The sequence below is a fragment of the Oncorhynchus mykiss genome, chromosome 8 (genome assembly GCF_057628025.1).
Source record: "Oncorhynchus mykiss isolate SJ-2025 chromosome 8, ASM5762802v1, whole genome shotgun sequence".
Taxonomy (NCBI): Eukaryota; Metazoa; Chordata; class Actinopteri; order Salmoniformes; family Salmonidae; genus Oncorhynchus; species Oncorhynchus mykiss.
In genome coordinates, this window is record NC_143029.1 from 49,734,183 (window position 1) to 49,757,980 (window position 23,798).

General features: G+C 40.9%; 1 protein-coding gene across 42 annotated transcripts in view; it reads right to left on the reverse strand.

Annotated features, from left to right (window-relative positions):
- dlg1b (discs large MAGUK scaffold protein 1b) overlaps positions 1 to 23,199 on the reverse strand; it is a 261,565-nt gene extending 238,366 nt beyond the window's left edge. For 15 of the 42 annotated variants that reach the window (XM_090181831.1, XM_090181824.1, XM_090181829.1 and 12 more), the window contains exons 1-3: positions 23,079 to 23,199; positions 21,681 to 21,812; positions 4,575 to 4,738 (exon numbers count right to left, since the gene is read on the reverse strand). In XM_090181831.1, coding sequence (XP_090037957.1) covers positions 4,575 to 4,738; positions 21,681 to 21,812; positions 23,079 to 23,097 — 315 coding nt within the window. In that variant the 5' untranslated portion in view covers positions 23,098 to 23,199. The other 27 variants (XM_090181828.1, XM_021612728.3, XM_021612726.3 and 24 more) reach the window with 12 other exon arrangements.
- Positions 23,200 to 23,798: the final 599 nt, after the last annotated feature.

Sequence of the window (23,798 nt, forward strand, 5' to 3'; positions counted from 1 at the left end):
CCCTTCCTGCAGGCTCATCCTGACATGACCCTCCAGCATGACAATGCCACCAGCCATGCTGCTTGTTCTGTGTATGATATCCTGCAAGATAGGATGTCAGTATTCTGCCATGGCCAGCGAAGAGCCCGGATCTCAATCCCATAGAGCACGCCTGGGATCTGTTGGATCGGAGGGTGAAGGCTTGGGAAATTCCCCCCAGAAATGTCTGGGAACTTGCAGGTGCCTTGGTGGAAGAGTGGGGTAACATCTCACAGCAAGAACTGGCAAATCTGGTGCAGTTCATGAGAAGGAGATGCACTGGAGAATTGAATGCAGCTGGTGGCCACACCAGATACTGATTTACTTTTGATTTTTACCCCCCCCCCCCCCCCCCCCCTTCAGGGACACATTCAATTCATGCTAGTCACCTCTGTAGAACTCCAGTTTTTGTCTGTTGTTGAATCTTACGTTGATACAAATATTTACACGTTAAGTTTGCTGAAAATAAACAGTTGACAGTGAGAGGACGTTTATCTTTTGAGTTACATTTTATTTTTTAATTAAAGGCACACGTAGCCTACATGCAAACTATCTAGTGGAGACGCGTTGCGCCATGAGGTGTTGCTTTATCGGTTTGGAACCAGGTTTGCTGTACATTTGAGCAATATATGACAGAACGGAGTTCATAAAATAATGGCTCTATACAATACTGTACACTTTCTGTATTTGGGGATTCTGAAAAGACCCCTGGTGGCATGTCTGGTGGGGTAAGCGTGTGTCAAAGCTGTGTGTAAGTTGACTAAGCAAACAATTTGGAATATAACACATTGTTTCTTTAAAAATAAGTGATTCAGTCAGTCCACCCTCAACTCTAAGCCAAGAGAGTCTGGCATTGTATTTATATTAAGCCCTCCGATTACAATGAAGAGCAAGGCGTGCCGCTCTGTTCTGGGACAGCTTCAGCTTAACTAGGTCTTTCCTTCCAGCACTCGACCACACGACTGGACAATAATCAAGACAAGACTATAGTCTGCAGGACTTGCTTTTTGGAGTGCGGTGTCAAAAAAGAAGAGCATCTCTATATTACAGACAGACCTCTACCCATCTTTACAACCGTTGAATCTAAATGTTGACCATGACAGTTCACAATCTAAGGTAACGCCAAGTCATTTAGTCTCAACTTGTTCAACAGCCACACCATTCATTACCAGATTCAGCTGAGATCTAGAACTTAGGGAATGATTTGTACCAAAAACAATGCTCTTAGTTTTAGAGATGTTCAGAACCAGTTTATTACTGGCCATCCATTCCAAATCAGACTGCAACTCATTGTTAAGGGTTTCAGTGACTTCATAATCTGTGGTTGCTGATGAGTATATGGTTGAATCAGCACACATGGACACACATGCTGTTTAATGCCAGTGGCAAGTCAATGGTAAAAATAAAAAACAAGAGTAGAGGGCCTAGAGAGCTGCCCTGCGGAACAGCACACTTTACATGTTTTACATTAGAGAAGCTTCCATTAAAGAAGACCCTCAGTTCTATTAGATAGATACCTCTGAATCCACAATATGGCTTGAAAAGCCATAACATCAGTTCTCAACAGGTTATGGTCAATAATATCAAATGCTGCACTAAAATCTAACAGCACAGCTCAATCTTCTTATCAATTTCCTATTAACTGTCAGTCCTTTGTGTCAGTGCAGTACATGTTGAGTGCCCTTCTCTATAAGCACGCTGAAAGTCTTGATTTGTTTACAGAGAAATAGCATTGTATTTGGTCATTGTTTTTTCTAACAGTTTGGTAAGAGCTGGCAGCAAGCTGATAGGTATGTTGTTAGAAACAGTAAAGGCCCCTTTACCACTCTTGGGTAGCGGAATGACTCGGGCTTCTCAAGCCTGAGGACAAAATACTTTCCTCTAAAGATATGACAGCTTGGAATGGCTCTAGAGTCAGCTACCATTCTCAGCAGCTTTCCATGTAAATTGTCAATGCCAGGAGGTTTATCATTATTGATCGATAAAAAAAAATCCACCTCTCCCATACTAACTTTCAATGCATTTCTTACATTATGATTTTCTATGCTTGAGTACGATGGCTCAGTTTGTTGGCATGTCCTGCTGCAGTTCGCCCACTTTGCCAATGAAGTAATCACAAATAGTTGCCAACGTCGAATGGTTGTGATGAATAAGCATCGGATTCAATGAAAGAGGGAGTTGAATGTCTTTCTGCCCATAATTTCATTTAACTTCTTTGATATAGGGAGCGCTCTTTTAATTTTTGGATAAAAAAACATTCCTGTTTTAAGCGCGATATTTTGTCACGAAAAGATGCTCGACTATGCATATAATTGACAGCTTTGGAAAGAAAACACTGACGTTTCCAAATCTGCAAAGATATTTTCTGAGTGCCACAGAACTGATGCTACAGGCGAAACCAAGATGAAATTTCAAACAGGAAGTACCCCCAGATTTTGAAGGCGCTGTGTTTCAATGAGTCCTTCTATGGCTGTGTATGGGTCACGAATGAGCTTAGACTTCCTGTCGTTTCCCCATAGTGTCGACAGCATTGTGACGTATTTGTAGGCATATCATTGGAAGATTGACCATTTTACACTACATTTACCAGGTGGCCGCTTGGTGTCCTCCGTCGCAATTATTGCGTAATCTCCAGCTGCATGTATTTCTGTTTGCTTCCGAAGAGAAACCCAACTGCCACAAATGATTTATCATCGAATAGATATGTGAAAACACCTTGAGGATTGATTCTAAACAACGTTTGCCATGTTTGTCGATATTATGGAGTTAATTTGGAAAAAAGTTTGGCGTTGTAATGACTGCATTTTCGGGTTTTTTTCTTAGCAAAACCTGATGAACAAAATGGAGCGATTTCTCCTACACAAATAATCTTTTTGGAAAAACGGAACATTTGCTATCTGAGAGTCTCATTGAAAACATCCGAAGTTCTTCAAAGGTAAATGATTTTATTTGAATGCTTTTCTTGTTTTTGTGAAAATGTTGCCTGCTGAATGCTAGGCTTAATGCTATGCTAGCTATCAATACTCTTACGCAAATGCTTGTGTAGCTATGGTTGAAAAGCATATTTTGAAAATCTGAGATGACAGTGTTGTTAACAAAAGGCTAAGCTTGTGAGCCAATATATTTATTTCATTTGCGATTTTCATGAATAGTTAACGTTGCGTTATGGTAATGAGCTTGAGGCTATAATTACGCTCCCGGATACGGGATTGCTCGACGCAACAGGTTAACAGGTGCATGTTTATCAATAATTGGAAAAATACATTTTAAAAAATGAATCAAGTGCAGCGTCTGGATGCTCCTTACAAATCACATCAGACCAACAAATATTTGTATCATCATCCACATAACCCAAACCGGCTGTGCATGTGCGCCATCTTGCGCTATCGTGCATAAATTAATTTTGTCCCCCTACACCAAACGTGATCACGACACGCAGGTTAAAATATCAAAACAAACTCTGAAACAATGACATTAATTTGGGGACAGGTCGAAAAGCATTAAACATGTATGGGAATTTAGCTAGTTAGCTTGCATCTGCTAGCTAATTTGTCCTGGGATATAAACATTGAGTTGTTATTTTACCTGAAATGCACAAGGTATTCTACTCCGACAATTAATCCACACATAAAAACGGCCAACTTTTTCATCTTAGAAATTATATGGTGATTGGCATCTACACTTTTACCACGACAACCGGCAAAACATTGTCTTTCAATCACTCACGTGGGTATAACCAATGAGGAGATGGCACGTGGGTACCTGCTTCTATAAACAAATTAGGAGATGGGAGAGGCAAGACATTCAGCGTGATCTGCATCAGAAATAGAAAGGAGTTCTATTTTAGCCCTTGGCATCGCTGACACTCGTTGGCGGCGCGAGCTGTGTGGGTGCAATAATTCAATAACATGATTTCTAAATGTATTTTGCATTGCTCGCACACGCGACGTGTCCGGTCTGGTCAGCATGTAAGAGTCACAGCAAAATATTTTCTATGATCTCATACAGCTTTTGGAACTTTGACTTTCACCACAAAGAGAATGATACATATAATTAAGCATTTCTGTGTAGTACAGATTAGGGACCCTTCTGGTTACCGTAATTCCAGAACCGGATGTAAACACACTTCATCTACTGTAGTTCAACAACCAAAACAAAAAAAAAATCTAACTTAAGGTGTCATGTTCTGCAGGACATTATGAAACTTAATACGGAGCATATATTTAAGAGTTTTAGGAACACATGGTCGCAAAAAAAAAACTTTTTACTGTAATTGTTTGCATCTGCACAGCTGTTCCATTAAAATGTGCCATTGTGAAATAAATGTTTTTTGTTTGGCATGCATTTTAAAGTAAATAAATCTGAGTTAAAGTGTAATTCTGTTAGATCAAGGGCAATTCCTCTATTTCACATGTGAAGCACCTCCCTGACATGAGATGGGGCAAGGGCCCTTTACAAAATACAAACAAAAACAATTCCACATTTCTTATCCCCAAGTGATCCATGATGCTACATACTCTATATACCAGCGCTGACCATAAATCGTCCCCTCTTACCTCTATGCTGGTGCTAAGGCTTGGCAGAGTGTCTGAGGTCACCGTTGTGCTTTGGAGGCTAGAGAAATCCCATAGGTTGACCGGCAGCATGGGCTCCGACGTCTTTGGGGACTCCACACATTTCTGATTGTCCAATAAGGTCACTTCGTAAAATTCCTGGATATCTGCAGCAAGACAGGAGAGACAGTTTAGTTACATTTATTTAGTATGCTTATTTGGACAGAAAAAAAGAGCATTCAAAACAAAGTTGTTTTTAAAACATATTAGAAGAAAAGGACAAATGTGTGATGTGTTTATGCTGGCATTCATTACTCCCTGTTAGTCTGTGTTGTACTATTACTTTCCTCTGGTGTTATTCTGCATCAACCTTTTGGCACATTACAACTCACAACAGCCATGTCTTCAGTAATATGGCAACTCAACGAGAGAGAACAAGTGCTCCCAAATACACTCAGCTAGAGAACTAATACATCTCAGTATACTGGTGTAATAACCTGACAGATGAATTTTATTATTGGTAAGCAGGATCTGAGTTGGCTGGGGTCAGCAGTCAGTTTAAAATGATGATCTCCAGGAACATCCGCCAGGAATCCTGCCATAGCTATAGGCATATTCAGACTGACATTCTGAGGAAAGGAACTGACATGATTACCCGTCCTAAACTGGAGTTGATTACCAGTGTTGTTTTATGTTATAAATAGTTACGTAAACTGGAATGAACCACCCAAGATAGACAAGATAGCTGCAGTGAGCTTGGAGGGGGAGGAGGGGCTGTAAAGGACATGCACAGCTGTTACAACTTTCATCGGGTTACACTCGAGCATGGCACAGAAGTCAGTTGCTTATTCTTGTCTGTGCAACAACTGAACTTGGCAAGGGACAACCCTGTGTAAAATTCTCTGTGTGCCTTCCATGACAAACATTTAGGAAGCATTATACAAATCTCGTGTAGCCAGCAGTCAAATTCCACATGACCGTTTAGTCACCGTAATTAGGCTTCTCCAAGCTCTGATGCTGCTGCTGGTCATTACTAGCTTACCAAACTCAATAATAAAATAATTACATGCATAATTTCATTTGCAGTCACTTTTGATAATGGTGTTTCCGCTAATGAAACATTCATGCTTATAGCCTACTACCATGTGCGCTTATGTGAAACAGCCAAATGGTTTATCAACAATTTAAGCAAAACGTTCTGATCTGTTGCGTCAGCCACATATAAAAAATGTAATTCTGGTGATTGTATTCATTTGGAATCTATCGCATCCCACAACTGCTCTAGACAGTGGAATATTTCTCGCATAGAATAGGTCGACTTTTGTACTATGGGGGATAGTAGATTGACATTGGCTAGTGCTTTTGATGTTCATTAGGCCTACTCATCTTGTTGGCTGATGAAAAATGTGGACAGTTCTTACAATATGCACCTCGGAATTGGATAACAACGCGCGGAGTGGTGTCCCCCGATGTGTCCGTCTTAACTTGTTGCCTGTGATAAAGACCCGATCATGTGACAGAGCCGTGTGAGTGAGAGACGCTTCAGATTGTGCAGCACGCTCAGGGAGAAGGGCACAACGTAGCACTCCGGGTCACAAAAGGCAAGGATTTTTTTAGGGTGCATTACGGGGATGCCACCGTGAAATTCAAGGCATTATTAAGTGCTTGTCAAATTGTGAATATGAGACTATTGGCATGTGTACAGCCTGCACAAAAAAAATAAAAAAAGAGTGCATGCCTTTCATGCAACTTTTTTCAAAACCTCAGTCTCATCATGCAGCCTTACAATTTATTAAAAATAAACATATAGCTCAACATTTGTAGAACTGAAGTTACATTAATAACTAAATTAAACAAATAGGAATACCTATCTTTGTTAGCCGCATGTGCGCATTCCCTCAAATCGTTAGGAGAAAATAGTTATATTTTATTCAGCTTTCTTCAATTGTATTCTTCATTCTATAAAATATCAAACAAAGCCACGGAATTATAAGCAAATCGTGTCAGCTAAATTAGTGTAGCCCACAGCCATTTGGCATAGCCACATCAGGACAACTCAAAGTATGCTATCGTTATTCTGAAATACACTACATTTTCTTTATATCATGCTTCTTTAGACCTGACGCAAAATAATGGATGTATGACATTTATATGGATTTAAGACTTTTTAAAATGGCTTGTAGGCTGTGTGTGGAAGCCAGGGGAAGCTAAATGTTTTTGTTAATTAACGGTCAATTACCATGAGACCGACAGTTATTTGCTTGACAATCACCGGCTGACGAAATTGTGACTGCCACAGCCCTAATCTCTTCACAAGAATAAACTGCTTAATTATTGAAAAATGGACTAAACCAAGTCTGTGGAATTGATCTCGAGATCAAGACTTAACAGTAAGTAGCCTAAATCATTTCAGTTCAGTGTTTATTTTTCATACAATCACTGCAGAAAGCAAAAAAGGCCTAGGACTACATTTTAATCAACTTCAGTATCTTTTTTTTTGTTTGTTTTATTTCTAACTTTTGTCCCCTTTTCATGATATCCATTTCGTAGTTAAGAGTCTTGTCCCGTCGCTGCAACTCCTGTACGGCTGTGGGAGGCATGAAGGTCGAGAGCCATGCGTCCTTCGAAACACAACCATTGCTTAACCTGGAAGTACAGAAACCTTTGTTTGCAATTACAGAGATCACACGTTTCCTGTAGTTCTTGACCAGGTTTGCACACACTGCAGCAGGGATTTTGGCCCACAGACCTTCTCCAGATCCTTCAGGTTTCGGGGCTGTCGCTGGGCAATACGGACTTTCAGCTCCCTCCAAAGATTTTCTATTGGGTTCAGGTCTGGAGATTGGCTAGGCCACTCCAGGACCTTGAGATGCTTCTTACGGAACCACTCCTTAGTTGCCCTGGCTGTGTGTTTCGGGTCGTTGTCATGCTGGAAGACCCAGCCACGACCCATGTTCAATGCTCTTACTGAGGGAAGGAGATTGTTGGCCAAGATCTCGCGATACATGGCCCCATCCATCCTCCCCTCAATACGGTGCAGTAGTCCTGTCCCTTGTGCAGAAGAGCATCCCCAAATAATGTTTCCACCTCCATGCTTCACGGTTGGGATGGTGTTCTTGGGGTTGTACTCATCCTTCTTCCTCATCCTCCTTCTTCCTCCAAACACAGTGAGTGGAGTTTAGACCAAAAAGCTCTATTTTTGTCTCATCAGACCACATGACCTTCTCCCATTCCTCCTCTAGATCATCCAGATGGTCATTGGTAAACTTCAGACGGGCCTGGACATGCACTGGCTTGAGCAGGGGGACCTACTGCGCTGCAGGATTTTAATCCATGACGGCGTAGTGTATTACTAATGGTTTTCTTTGAGACTGGTCCTAGCTCTCTTCAGGTCATTGACCAGGTCCTGCCGTGTAGTTCTGGGCTGATCCCTCACCTTCCTCATGATCATTGATGCCCCACGAGGTGAGATCTTGTATGGAGCCCCAGACAGAGGGTGATTGACCATCATCTTGAACTTCTTCCATTTTCTAATAATTGCGGCAACAGTTGCTGCCTTCTCACCAAGCTGCTTGCCTATTGTCCTGTAGCCCATCCCAGCCTTGTGCAGGTCTACAATTTTATCCCTGATGTCCTTACACAGCTCCCTGGTCTTGGCCATTGTGGAGAGGTTGGAGTCTGTTTGATTGAGTGTGTGGACAGGTGTCTTTTATACAGGTAATGAGTGGAGAACAGGAGGGCTTCTTAAAGAAAAACTAACAGGTCTGTGAAAGCCGGAATTGTTACTGGTTGGTCGGTGATCAAATACTTACAGTGCCTTGCGAAAGTATTCGGCCCCCTTGAACTTTGCGACCTTTTGCCACATTTCAGGCTTCAAACATAAAGATATAAAACTGTATTTTTTTGTGAAGAATCAACAACCAGTGGGACACAATCATGAAGTGGAACGACATTTATTGGATATTTCAAACTTTTTTAACAAATCAAAAACTGAAAAATTGGGCGTGCAAAATTATTCAGCCCCCTTAAGTTAATACTTTGTAGCGCCACCTTTTGCTGCGATTACAGCTGTAAGTCGCTTGGGGTATGTCTCTATCAGTTTTGCACATCAAGAGACTGAAATGTTTTCCCATTCCTCCTTGCAAAACAGCTCGAGCTCAGTGAGGTTGGATGGAGAGCATTTGTGAACAGCAGTTTTCAGTTCTTTCCACAGATTCTCGATTGGATTCAGGTCTGGACTTTGACTTGGCCATTCTAACACCTGGATATGTTTATTTTTGAACCATTCCATTGTAGATTTTGCTTTATGTTTTGGATCATTGTCTTGTTGGAAGACAAATCTCCGTCCCAGTCTCAGGTCTTTTGCAGACTCCATCAGGTTCTCTTCCAGAATGGTCCTGTATTTGGCTCCATCCATCTTCCCATCAATTTTAACCATCTTCCCTGTCCCTGCTGAAGAAAAGCAGGCCCAAACCATGATGCTGCCACCACCATGTTTGACAGTGGGGATGGTGTGTTCAGCTGTGTTGCTTTTACGCCAAACATAACGTTTTGCATTGTTGCCAAAAAATGGTTTCATCTGACCAGAGCACCTTCTTCCACATGTTTGGTGTGTCTCCCAGGTGTCTTGTGGCAAACTTTAAATGACACTTTTTATGGATATCTTTAAGAAATGGCTTTCTTGCCACTCTTCCATAAAGGCCAGATTTGTGCAATATACGACTGATTGTTGTCCTATGGACAGAGTCTCCCACCTCAGCTGTAGATCTCTGCAGTTCATCCAGAGTGATCATGGGTCTCTTGGCTGCATCTCTAATCAGTCTTCTCCTTGTATGAGCTGAAAGTTTAGAGGGACGGCCAGGTCTTGGTAGATTTGCAGTGGTCTGATACTCCTTCCATTTCAATATTATCGCTTGCACAGTGCTCCTTGGGATGTTTAAAGCTTGGGAAATCTTTTTGTATCCAAATCCGGCTTTAAACTTCTTCACAACAGTATCTCGGACCTGCCTGGTGTGTTCCTTGTTCTTCATGATGCTCTCTGCGCTTTTGACGGACCTCTGAGACTATCACAGTGCAGGTGCATTTATACGGAGACTTGATTACACACAGGTGGATTGTATTTATCATCATTAGTCATTTAGGTCAACATTGGATCATTCAGAGATCCTCACTGAACTTCTGGAGAGAGTTTGCTGCACTGAAAGTAAAGGGGCTGAATAATTTTGCACGCCCAATTTTTCAGTTTTTGATTTGTTAAAAAAGTTTGAAATATCCAATAAATGTCGTTCCACTTCATGATTGTGTCCCACTGGTTGATTCTTCACAAAAAAATACAGTTTTATATCTTTATGTTTGAAGCCTGAAATGTGGCAAAAGGTCGCAAAGTTCCAGGGGGCCGAATACTTTCGCAAGGCACTGTATGTCATGCAATAAAATGCTAGGAGAACCTGCAAAATCGGCAGTGTATCAATTACTTGTTCTTCCCACTGTATATTTCCATGTCTGTATTTTCATCGACATTTATGAGTATTTCTATAAAATTATGTGGCTCTCTGCAATATCACCGGATGTTTTTGGAACTAGTGAACATAACGCACCATTGTATACGGAGAAGGTTTTTATATAAATATGCACTTTACCGAACAAAGCACACATGTATCATGTAACATGAAGTCCTATGAGTGTCATCTGATGAAGATCAAAGGTTAGTGATTCATTTTCTCTATTTGTGCTTTTTGTGACTCCTCTCTTTGGCTGGAAAAATGGCTGTGTTTTTCTGTGGCTTGGCTCTGACCTAACAATCGTTTGTGGCGCTTTCGCTGTAAAGCTTATTTGAAATCGGAAAATGTGGTGGGATTAACAACAAGATTACCTTTAAAATAGTATAAGATACATGTTTGAGGAATTTTAATTATGAGATTTGTTTGAATTTGGCTGTCACTGGCTGTTGTCATATCAACCCCGTTAACGGGATTGCAGCCCTAAGAATTAAGTAAAATATTCACCTATGGTACAGTAGGTCTAAATTACAGGCTACTTTGTGATCAAGCTTGACAAGAAAGATTAAGCTACTTCACCTACATGAGTTGATCAAACAAATGCACTAAAAATACTTTTTTTTGCTGTCAAACAAGGCCCCTTCATCCACCAGTCACTGCACTACAGCAATCAAGCCAGTGGAAAAAAATGCTCATGTGCTGGTCTCGTGCTGCTGGTTTCCCAGGTTCCGGTCTTGTATTCTCTTCAACCCTCTGGGGACAAGACTATGGTTAAAGGCCGACCTTAAAGTACTGTATTGATAGCCAATAAAAAAAATGGGACCATTGTGGAAGATAAAATCTATCTTAGGCAGGAGCTTTTAATAAACACGCAGTTACTGCCATCCATATCAAAAGAGGTAAGAACAGCCTAATCATATCTACTTTTGAAGGCTGTACGCCACAGAAAGTTACATTTTCTGATTAAATTTTTTTTTTAAGACTACACCCATTAGGACTCTTAATGTTATGAAGTTGAGCACTTAAGAGCCCTAGGAGACAGATTACAGCCTATTAAAGTCACTCGTTGTGCAAGTGGTTCTCAGCTCAACTAACCTAGTTATGCTGTACATTACCATGTATCATGATGAATGCAAACAGTAAGGACTTCATAAATGGTTGTGGGGCATGACTCACAGTAGACCATTTGCAGAACAATGTCAACTGCCAAACCATATACCAAATTGTACTGATTGTTAAATGCTTATTAAATGCTTATTTTTATTTTTAAATGCTTATTACCATCACACATTATGGAGGTTGTATGTCTAAATCAGTGGATGTTAACTAGGCTACAAGCCAATCCTAAAGGGAGACCTTTAGTTCAAATTAATGGAAAACACTGGGCACCGAGGCTGCAGTCTTAGTTGACTATTTCTCTGCTTTTGTCTATTCTTGACCCTCTTCTCCTCTCTGCAATCCACTCTTTCTGTTCTTGGTCTACTCTCTGTCATCCAGTGAAAATGCGGTAAATCAGCAGCAGGGAGATTAGGATTTGTGGTAATCACCATGTCAACAGACGGATTACATTTGGTCTGGCCCTCTGCATACATATCTTGGATGGGGGGGTGGATTGCAAACTGTGGCACCAATCTATTTTTCATAAGCAACATTCAGAAATGGTGGAGTGTCAGTGTGCATGCATGCGTATGAGGGAAGCTAATGCTGAAATGAAAAGGAATAGGTGTGTGTGTGTGTACACAATGCAGTTGGAGTATTCAGACCCCTTGACTTCTTCCACTTTGTTACAATACAGCCTTATTCTAAAATTTATTCAATTGTTGTTTTTACTCAATCTATACACAAAAGCCCATAATGACCAAGCAAAAAGTTGACATTACAAATTAAATACAAAATACAAAAAAACATCACATTTACATAAGTACTCAAACCCTTTACTCAGTACATTGTTGAATCACCTTTTGGCAGTAAAGCCTCGAGTCTTTGGTATTACGCTATAAGCGTGGCACACATTTTGGATACTTTCTCCCATTCTTCTCTGCAGATCCTCTCAAGCTCTGTCAGTTGGATGGGGAGCGTCACTGCACAGCTATTTTCATGTCTCTCCAGAGATGTTCAATCGCATTCAAGACCGGGCTATGGCCTGGCCACTCAAGGACATTTAGAGAATTGCCCCAAAGCCACTCCTGCGATGTCTTGGCTGTGTGCTTAGGGTCAATGTCCTGTTGGAAGATGAACCTTCGCCCCAGTCGGAGGTCCTGAGCACTCTGGGGCAGGTTTTTGTCAAGGATCTCCGTACTTTTCTCTGTTTATATTTCCCACAATCCTGACTGGTCTCCCTGGCAAGCTCTGTCTCCTCTCTTGCCAAACCCATCAGAGCATCAGAGGCATTGAGATGACATGTCATTAACATGTCTATACCTGAAGGGTGCCATGGGGGGGGGGGGGGGGGGGGGGTTACATCATCTTTGGACAGCCATTTTCTATTGTATTCAGTAGAAACTAGGCTGTACTTCAAGTTACATGGCCTTTATTGGGCAATAGCTAAGACAGTACCTTAGAACAGGGGTTCCCAAACTTTCACTCAGGCCCCCCTTCCAGCACTGGGGAGGCCCCCCTTCCAGCACTGGGGATGCCCCCCCCACACGTCTATTTCTATGGGCACACTTCATGCCAAACTGTTCACATCCCTCTTGCAGAGAATTTTGTAGGTTTAAAACACCGCCATAGGACGCCAGCTTTCCAACACAGTAACTGTTCGTCGGCATAAAAGGGTTTCCATGGCCGAGCAGCCATGGAGTGGTTAAATAAAAGCAAGTCCCCGCAGCAATGTTACAACATCTAGTGAAAAGCATTCCCAGAAGAGTGGAGGCTGTTGTAGCAGCAAAGGGGGGACCAATTCCATATTAACGCCCATTTTGAATCAGATTTGACGAGCAGGCGTCCACATGCTTTTGGTCAGTGTATTTTCTTTAATTTTGTCATGGGGTGCAAAGAAAATGTTGCAATTTTAAAACTCATTCTCTTGCAATTTTATACATTGCCATGTATTTGAGATATTTGAGTGACTCAAACATGAAAATCTATAGACAAAAAAAAAAACTAAATAAAACATGTTAGCCGACATAGGCGAGTTGTTATAAGTAAGGTATGCAATGACTGACGTGACAAGAGAAACTGATGCACTACCCAATTACAAAACTGCACCTTGTGCATTCTACTATTACAACTTTCAAGAGTAAGTTGAAAGCCCGGACAAATAAAACATTTAAAAATACTATGCTAAATATGCCAACTCCTCGAGCCTTAGCCCCACTGCCTTAGAATACTGAAATGTATCACAACAGTGTTTGGAAACAAATCTTACTGAAGGGATATACGGCACCAGCTGAAAGTTGACACCTACTCATTCAAGGGTTTTTATTTGTGACCCTTTCAGGAAACTAGGCGCATGTTCGGAGCTACTACTTCAGTCGAGCCATTTGAAAATAAACTTTATCAAAATGCATTTTTGGCAGAAATGCCTTCTCAAACGTGAACTTTAATGTGCCTTAATAACAAACCTGTATGCCATCTGCAAATAAAAATGAATTGTTAAACTACAAGCCTAGTTGGTTTAGCCAGAGTGAAATACAGGAACCTTTCTGCTAGCCATGATTGGCTAAGATAATGAGTGGGCTGGACATGCCGAGTGATGATTGAATTGGTCTGCCATATAGCTCACTTCTGTCCATTTGAGCTGGTCAGAATGTCAAACACATTTTTTTATGTAACGCATAGTAAAACTGCATAACTCTAATGTCAAGTTAAAAGTGTATTGTAAGCTAGCTAACAATAACGCATCTAACTTTAAATTAATCCCAAAGGTGTTCTATGGGGTTGAGTTCAGGGCTCTGTATGCTCTCCACTGTCTCCGGGTTACATCTTCAAACTAAGGGCAACCATGGCATCCGACAGGAGACTCGTCCAACCATGATGTATACGGTAAAATAGTCTCGCTAGCTACATTTTTAGATATTACACATGTCTAATTTTGACAGAAAGCGGTATTTCAAATTGAAGTGTACTGTTAGCTAGATAATGTTAGCTCACTTGCTAATGTTATGTGTATGATCTTATTCTTTGACTCTCAGACATAGTGGGGCAAAAAAGTATTTAGTCAGCCACCAATAGTGCAAGTAATCCCACTTAAAAAGATGAGGCCTGTAATTTTCATAGGTACACTTCAACTATGACAGACAAAATGAAAAAAAAATCCAGAAAATCACATTGTAGGATTTTTAAAGAATTTATTTGCAAATTATGGTGGAAAATAAGTATTTGGTCACCTACAAACAAGCAAGATTTCTGCTCTCACAGACCTGTACCTTCTTTAAGAGGCTCCTCTGTCCTCCACTCGTTACCTGTATTAATGTCACCTGTTTGAACTTGTTATCAGTATAAAGGACACCTGTCCACAACCTCAAACAGTCACACTCCAAACTCCACTATGGCCAAGACCAAAGAGCTGTCAAAGGACACCCGAAACAAAATTGTAGACCTGCACCAGGCTGGGAAGACTGAATCTGCAATAGGTAAGCTGCTTGGTTTGAAGAAATCAACTGTGGGAGCAATTATTAGGAAACGGAAGACATACAAGACCACTGATAATCTCCCTCGATCTGGGGCTCCACGCAAGATCTCACCCCGTGGGGTCAAAATGATCACAAGAACGGTGAGCAAAAATCCCAGAACCACACGGGGGGGGACTTAGTGAATGACCTGCAGAGAGCTGGGACCAAAGTAACAAAGCCTACCATCAGTAACACACTACACCGCCAGGGACTCAAATCCTGCAGTGCCAGACGTGTCCCCCTGTTTAAGCCAGTATATTTCCAGGCCCGTCTGAAGTTTGCTAGAGAGCATTTGGATGATCCAGGAGAAGATTGGGAGAATGTCATATGGTCAGATGAAACCAAAATATAACTTTTTGGTAAAAACTCAACTCGTCGTGTTTAGAGGACAAAGAATGCTGAGTTGCATCCAAAGAACACCATACCTACTGTGAAGCATGGGGGTGGAAACATCATGCTTTGGGGCTGTTTTTCTGCAAAGGGACCAGGACGACTGATCTGTGTAAAGGAAAGAATGAATGGGGCCATGTATCGTGAGATTGAGTGAAAACCTCCTTCCATCAGCAAGGGCATTGAAGATGAAACGTGGCTGGGTCTTTCAGCATGACAATGATCCCAAACACACCGCCCGGGCAACGAAGGAGTGGCTTCGTAAGAAGCATTTCAAGGTCCTGGAGTGGCCTAGCCAGTCTCCAGATCTCAACCCCATAGAAAATCTTTGGAGGGAGTTGAAAGTCTATGTTGCCCAGCAACAGCCCAAAACATCACTGCTCTAGAGGAGATCTGCATGGGGGAAATGGGCCAAAATACCAGCAACAGTGTGTGAAATCCTTGTGAAGACTTACAGAAAACATTTGACCTCTGTCATTGCCAACAAAGGGTATATAAAATCTTAAGATAAACTTTTGTTATTGACCAAGTACTTATTTCCACCATAATTTGCAAATAAATTCATTAAAAATCCTACAATGTGATTTTCTGGATTTTTTTTTTGTCTCATTTTGCCTGTCATAGTTGAAGTGTACCTATAATGAAAATTAGAGGCCTCTCTCTCTCTCTCTCTCATCTTTTTAAGTGGGAGAACTTGCACAATTGGTGGCTGACTAAATCCTTTTTTGCCCCACTGTATTTGCTTGACTAGCTATAGCTAGCTAACATTGAACCTGGTTGGTTAGCTACCTGCAGATTCATGGAGGATAGTAACATCACGAGTTGGGATAATGGTTCATTGTATAGCTATCTAGTTACGTCTTAACAAAAGACTCGTCTGAGTGTGCCAGAGCACAGAATAACTGATGAATTCACGAACACCCGTTGAATATGGCCTGTGTCAGTAAACATTGGCAAAAAAGTGTAATTAAATTGTTGCCAACAGCACAGTTAGTCACCAACGCACTGGAGAACATGAAAACAACCTATCCAGCTCTGCTAAGGTGAGTAAAATGGTCAGAGTGGGGTGTTCTCTCATTACGGTGTCTGGAAGTAGCTAGCAAGCTTGCCAATGTTAGCCAGTTCGCTTGGGTGCTTGACTGGCATTGTGAGGTCAGAACGTTCAGATCAACCCTACCTCCTCGGCCAGAGTGTCCAATGCACGCTCTGAATTTATGAACGGACAATCTGACAGCACAGTTGCAGTCACTAACGCTCTAGATAACATGCTTAACCAGCTCTGTGAAGGGCGAGTAATGTTCAGTGTGCTGTTCTTGCTCACATAGATGTCTGGACGTAGCTAGCAAGTTAGAACACTCAAAGCAACCTTAAAACTGATGGGTGGGGCTTAAGAGGGTGTGAACAATGCTGTATGGGTGTAGACAAAGGGCTCTCCAGTAGTAGTACCAAAAGACTCAAAGGCATTTTCTTAAAAGTGAGTTAACAAGTTGATCAACTTTCAAAGCAAAATGACTTTCCATTGTTCCTCAACTGTAGTGTATGATATACAATTTGGTAGCCGAGTCTACTTTTAGCTAATGTAAAATTAAAATAAATTACATTTTGTAACATAAGACCAATTTGTCCCAGTCGGCCACATTTTTACTATTTTCTACATTGTAGAATAATAGTGAAGACATCAAAAACATGGAAACATGTAGTAACCAAAAGTGTTAAATTCAAAATATAATTGTATTTGCCTTGACAGCTTTGCACACTCTTGGCATTCTCTCAACCAGCTTCACCTGGAATGCTTTTCCAACAGTCTTGAAGGAGTTCTCACATATGCGGAGCGCTTGTTTGCTGCTTTTCAGCATTCCAACTTATCCCAAACCATCTCAATTGGGTTGAGGTCAAGTAATTGTGGAGGCCAGGTCATCTGATGCAGCAATCCATCACTCTCCTTCTTGGTCAAATAGCCCTTACACAACCTGGAGGTGTGTTGGGTTATTGTACTGTTGAAAAACAAATGACAGTCCCACTAAGCGCAAACCAGATGGAATGGCGTATCGCTGCAGTATACTGTGGTAGCCATGCTAGTTAAGTGTGCTTGAATCATTACATTGCAGTTGCTAGCTGTGCCACTAGAGATCCTGTTTCGAGTCCAGGCTATGTCGCAGCCGGGCCACAACCAGGAGACACATGGGGCTGCGTCGTCTGGGTTAGGGGAGGGCTTGGCCGGCAGGGATGTCCTTGTCCCATCGTGCTCTAGCGACTCCTGAGGCAGGCCGGGCGCATGCACGTGGACACGGTCGCCAAGTGTACGGTGTTTCCTCCGACACATTGGTGTGGCTGGCTTCTGGGTTAAGCGGGCAATGTGTCAAGAAGCAGTGCGGCTTGGTTGGGTCATGTTTTGGAAGACGCATGGCTCTTGACCTTCGCCTCTCCCGAGTCCGTACAGGAGTTGCAGCGATGAGACATGACTAACTACCAATTGGATACCACCAAATTGGGGAGAAAAAGGGGTCAAATTAACACAAAAAAAAGTATGTCTTGAATTCTAAATAAATCACTGACAGTGTCACCAGCAATCCTCCATGCTTTACAGTGGGAACCACACATGCGCAGATCATCCGTTGCCCATGTTTCTTGGCCCTAGCAAGTCTCTTATTATTATTGGTGTCCTTTAGTTGTGGTTTCTTTGCAGCAATTTGACCATGAAGGCCTGGGTCACGCAGTCTCCTCTTAACAGTTGACGTTGAGACATGTCTTTTACTTGAACTCCAAAGCATTTATTTTGGCTGCAATTTCATTAGTTACCGGCCTGCAGCTGAGGTAACTGGGTCTTCCTTTTCTTTGGCGGTTCTCATGAGCCAGTTTCATCATAGCGCTTGATGGTTGACTGGTGTGGGAGCAGAAAATATTTATGTTATCTCAGACTATTCTGGCAATTCTAACATTGGGAGGATGGATGTTTGACATGCTTTTTACATTTATATCACAAGCCATTTGAGAATATCATGATCGAAGTGGCCATTTTAGGACCTTTTTAGACCTATACATGCCTATACATACACCTTATGTACATGACACAGTCAACATCTTGATGTCATTATATTCCATATAGTGTGCTCTAACATCTGAAGAAAAAATTTTCAACATTAAAAATATGAATCTCAAAACTAACCTTTGAATTTCAAGATGTACATTATATACTCCTCAAACATCACATTCGCAGTGGGTTCTCTGGTACTTTAATGATACGACCCTTTTTATACATATAAATTGACATAGGTCATTAAGCATTAAAAAAATAATAATATTTTGTCGAAGGCCAAAATTGGATTTGAGAGTTACACTTTAATGTGAGATGTCAGGATCCTGGAATCACCTCTTCACTGTTGATGTTGAGACTGGTGTTTTGCGGGTACTATTTAATGAAGCTGCCAGTTGAGGACTTGAGAGGCGTCTGTTTCTCAAACTAAACGCTAATGTACAGTGCCTTGCGAAAGTATTCGGCCCCCTTGAACTTTGCGACCTTTTGCCACATTTCAGGCTTCAAACATAAAGATATAAAACTGTATTTTTTTGTGAAGAATCAACAACAAGTGGGACACAATCATGAAGTGGAACGACATTTATTGGATATTTCAAACTTTTTTAACAAATCAAAAACGGAAAAATTGGGCGTGCAAAATTATTCAGCCCCCTTAAGTTAATTAAGTTAAAAAATACAGTTTTATATCTTTATGTTTGAAGCCTGAAATGTGGCAAAAGGTCGCAAAGTTCAAGGGGGCCGAATACTTTCGCAAGGTGTCCTCCTTGTCCTCTTGCTCAGTTGTGCACCGGGGCCTCCCACCCTTTCTAATCTGGTTAGGGCCAGTTTGCGCTGTTCTGTGAAGGGAGTAGTACACAGCGTTGTACGAGATCTTCAGTTTCTTGGCAATTTCTCTCATGGAAAAGCCTTCATTTCTCAGAACAAGAATAGACTGACGAGTTTCAGAAGAAAGTAGCTTGTTTCTGGCCATTTTGAGCCTCTAATCGAACTCACAAATGCTGATGCTCCAGATACTCAACAAGTTTAAAGTAGAGGTCGACCGATTATGATTGCCCAAGCCGATTATTGGAGGACCAAAAAAGCCGATACCGATTAATCGGACGATTTTTTTTTATTTATTTAATAATGACAATTACAACAATACTGAATGAACACTTATTTTAACTTAATATAATACATCAATAAAATCAATTTAGCCTCAAATAAATAATGAAACATGTTCAATTTGGTTTAAATAATGCAAAAACAAAGTGTTGGAGAAGTAAAAGTGCAATATGTGCCATGTAAGAAAGCTAACATTTAAGTTCCTTGCTCAGAACATGAGAACATATGAAAGCTGGTGGTTCCTTTTAACCTAAGTCTTCAATATTCCCAGGTAAGAAGTTTTAGGTTGTAGTTATTATAGGACTATTTCTCTCTATACCATTTGTATTTCATTAACCTTTGACTATTGGATCTTCTTATAGGCACTTTAGTATTGCCAACAGTATAGCTTCCATCCCTCTCCTCGAACCAGGAACACAACGACAACAGCCACCCTCGAAGCAGTGTCACTTGCTCTGCATGGGTAACGTTTGAAATGCTATTAGCGCACACACCGCTAACTAGCTAGCCATTTCACATTGGTTACACCAGCCTAATCTCAGGAGTTGATAGGCATGAAGTCAAACAGCTGCTGGCAAACGCACGAAAGTGCTGTTTGAATGAATGCTTACGAGCCTGCTGCTGCCTACCATCGCTCAGTCGGACTGCTCTATCAAATCATAGACTTAGTTATAACATAATAACACACAGAAATATGAGCCTTAGGTCATTAATATGGTCGAATCCGGAAACTATAATCTCGAAAACAAGACGTTTATTATTTCTGTGAAATACGGAACCGTTCCGTATTTTTATCTAATGGGTGGCATCCATAAGTCAAAATATTCCTGTTACATTGCACAACCTTCAATGTTATGTCATAATTACTTAAAATTCTGGCAAATTAGGCAGCCCAAACTGTTGCATTTACACTGCCTCTGCGTGCAATGAACGCAAGAGAAGAGACATTTCACCTAGTTAATAGTGCCTGCTAAATATGCAGGTATAAAAATATATACTTCTGTGTATTGATTTTAAGAAAGGCATTGATGTTTATGGTTAGGTACACATTGGCGCAACGATACGCACCGCATCGATTCTATGCAACGCAGGACACGCTAGATAAACTAGTAATATCATCAACCATGTGAAGTTAACTAGTGATTATGATTGATTGATTGATTGTTTTTTATAAGATAAGTTTAATGCTAGCTAGCAACTTACCTTGGCTTACTTCATTCGCCTAACAGGCAGTCTCCTCGTGGAGTGCAATGTGATCAGGTGGTTAGAGCGGACTAGTTAACTGTAAGGTTGCAAGATTGAATCCCCCCGAGCTGACAAGGTAAAAATCTGTCCTTTTGCCCCTGAACGAGACAGTTAACCCACTGTTCCTAGGCCGTCATTGAAAATAAGAATGTGTTCTTAACTGACTTGCCTAGTTAAATAAAGACTAAATAAAAATTGGCCAAATCGGTGTCCAAATATACCGATTTCCGATTATGAAAACTTGAAATCGGCCCTAAGTAAATCGGTCAACCTATAGTCTAAAGGTCAATTTTATTGCTTTTTTAATCCGCACAACAGTTTTCCACTGTGCTAACATACTCGCAAAATTGTTTTCTAATGACCAATTTGCCATTTAAAATGATAATCATGGATTAGCTAACACAACCTGCCATAGGAGTGATGGTTGCTGATAATGGGCCTCTGTACGGCTATGTAGATATTCATATCCATTAAACAAAAAAATAAAAAAATAAAAAATCTGCCGTTTCCAGCTACAATAGTAATTTACAACATTAACAATGTCTACACTTTATTTCTGATCAATGATGTTATTTTAAGTGGACAAAAAAAAAGTGTTTTTCTTTCAAAAACAAGGAGTGACCCCAAACTTTTGAACAGTAGTCCATGTGTACATTTATTATGTAACTCAAGCGGTGAGGTCAGCATGCTACTTTGAATGTTGTGTAATGTCAGTAGTCTTGTCAAGGAAGCATCATGCAAAATATATTGGCACACTCCACTTACCAAGACCATTGTCAAATAAGGCACACAGTCACCTGCTTTTAAAGTAAGCCTTGAGGTGGTACCACCCAGCACATTTAGAAGGGTGTAATTTCATACCGAACCCCTCCCTTGAGATGACTTAGCAGCACGGTGCCTCTAAATCACAATTTAAATGGTAGAGTATAACCAATACGGGCAAAAAGAGCTAGATTTTCTACTAAAAGACAAAAACATCACTGTTGCACCGAACTGTCAAAATTAAGACCAGAATTGCATTTAAAAGAAACTTCATTGGGAGAAAGGATTTATGTGAGAATTGCCAGAACCTGCAATACCCCCCAAAAATTCCACTCCTGCTGGCATGGAATAGCCCATTAGGCCTTCAACATTAGACGTGATAAACACAAGGTTAACAATAGATTCCCCAATAACTCAAAAGCAAGATGAATAAGGGTGAAAATTACATATGTACACTTACCTATGAGTGCCTGGAAAAGGTTACTCTGGAAGATGTCGATGACCCTCTGGATGGAGAGTCTCAGTTGCCAGTCCTCAGTGTGGTTAAGTTTAGTGCGATATTCCTCCAAGAGTGACAGGGCTCGCTGTGCATCTGGACAATCAGAATGTGTTAGGTAAGACGTATATCCCCTGGCCAAAACGCTAGCAATTTACCATTCAAAAGAATAACGCATCTTGACTCAAAGTCAGTAAGTTGGCCTTTTAAATTGTAACCATATTGCTCCAGTAGCTGCTGTAAATTGTTACAATTGAAGGGCTACAACTATTAATTGGCTGCATGGACTTGAGAAGTTGAAAGTTATATTTTGGAGCCAACATCGTTTAACGCAATTACATTTGATTGAGATACTGGCTACAATTTGTTCAATTGGAAGATATGTTACACGAATAAATTGTAGCTAGTTGAGCAATGTAACAGAGTCAATCATTATGCTACCTTATGGAAAAGTAAGGCAAGCTTGGGAAACGGTATAGCTACAGTACATATCGAACGTTAACGTTAGTTCACTAGCCAGCTAAGTTAGAAGTATTTTGCAAGCCAAGTGCCCTTACAAGCAACTTGGTTATTTTTGTGGCTTCTTTCCCGTCAGAACTTCTGAGGGCAACTAGGAAACTAGTTAGTTTCTTGCTAAATATATCGACAGGACCTATTTCATAATGGTTATTTCCAGTTATTACCTACCTAATAACAGCTAGTTTATATTGGTAAGTATGCATAACTGTCAGTTAGTATGCTACAATTAGATTAAAGCCGCTTACCTTTCTTTCGTACTGGCATGATTAGGCAGTCTCGAGACAATATGTAGCTTGCTAGCCAGCTAGCTCTTTCACCAGTCGCGCGCAGATAAATGTTAATGTTACACGCAATATAATAGAACACGTTCACTCTCCTGGTATCCAAAGGGTATGAAAATATCTGCAATACAACCACAAGTACCGCTTTAATTTTGCCCACGAACTGTCAATTGAAAATATGTTACTGTGCTACAAAATGAGAAACGACAGTAACATTGGAGAGGGCGTTCGGGTACAAACTAAAAACGCGACCAGCTAGCTGACAGCTGCACTTCTTGAACCTGACAGCGGCAAAGAGGTGACGACACCACATATGCAATGGTTGGTATTTTTCTAACTAGGTCCAAATGCCCGTTAAAATCCATACAAAGTAGAGAAACGCGTGTTCAGTCGGCTAAAACCAGTCAATCCGTGTGCATGCATTGGTGTCCAACGTAGCTTGCAGGCAGTGCGGGCTTTAAAATTACTCAAACTCTAAATCCAGTTCAGTGGCACATGTAAACTCAGGCCGTGCCTCCGCGACTTATTCACACACACAGTTTCGTAAACTTATCCTTCGTACATTTTCTCGGCAAATACATTTGTATTCCTTCGACTCAAACTTCTTCTGGTGTCCCTCCTTTTCTTCCTGTGACAGAAAATTCCAAACTTTCTTCCAAAATGGCGTCTCGGGGTTGGAAGTAGCATATATCACGTGATTTCAAACCCTGCAGTTAACTGCTCATGTAACTCAAGGAAGGAGTTGAAAGGTGAGACGTGATATTTTCTTGAGCCAGGGGTTTTCAAACTTTTCTTTCCCAGGGACCCCCATCATATGTTAGCAAATTTTTTTGTTCGTATTATCAGTTGAATGATAATGGCAAGTAAGAAGCAATCAACATTTTAGGGATAGCCGCCTTTTTTTCAATTTTCGCCTAAATCACATGCCCAAATCTGACTGCCTGTAGCTCATGCCATGAAGCAAGGATATGCATATTCTTGGTACCTTTTGAAAGGAAATACGTTGAAGTTTGTGGAAATGTGGAGAATATTGAATGTAGGAGAATATAGCACAATAGATCTGGTAGAAGAAAATACAAAGAAAAAAACAACCAGTATTTTTTTACCACCATCTTTGAAATGCAAGAGAAAGGTCACTGTTATAGCCATCACTCTAGTTGTAATTCCGATAGTGTCCACTAGAATGCAGCAGTGCATGTGCAAAGTTTCAGATGGATTTCTTGGATTATGACTGCTCGTCAAGACTTTTAGTGTGAAGTCCCCAGGTACATTTGGGCAAATC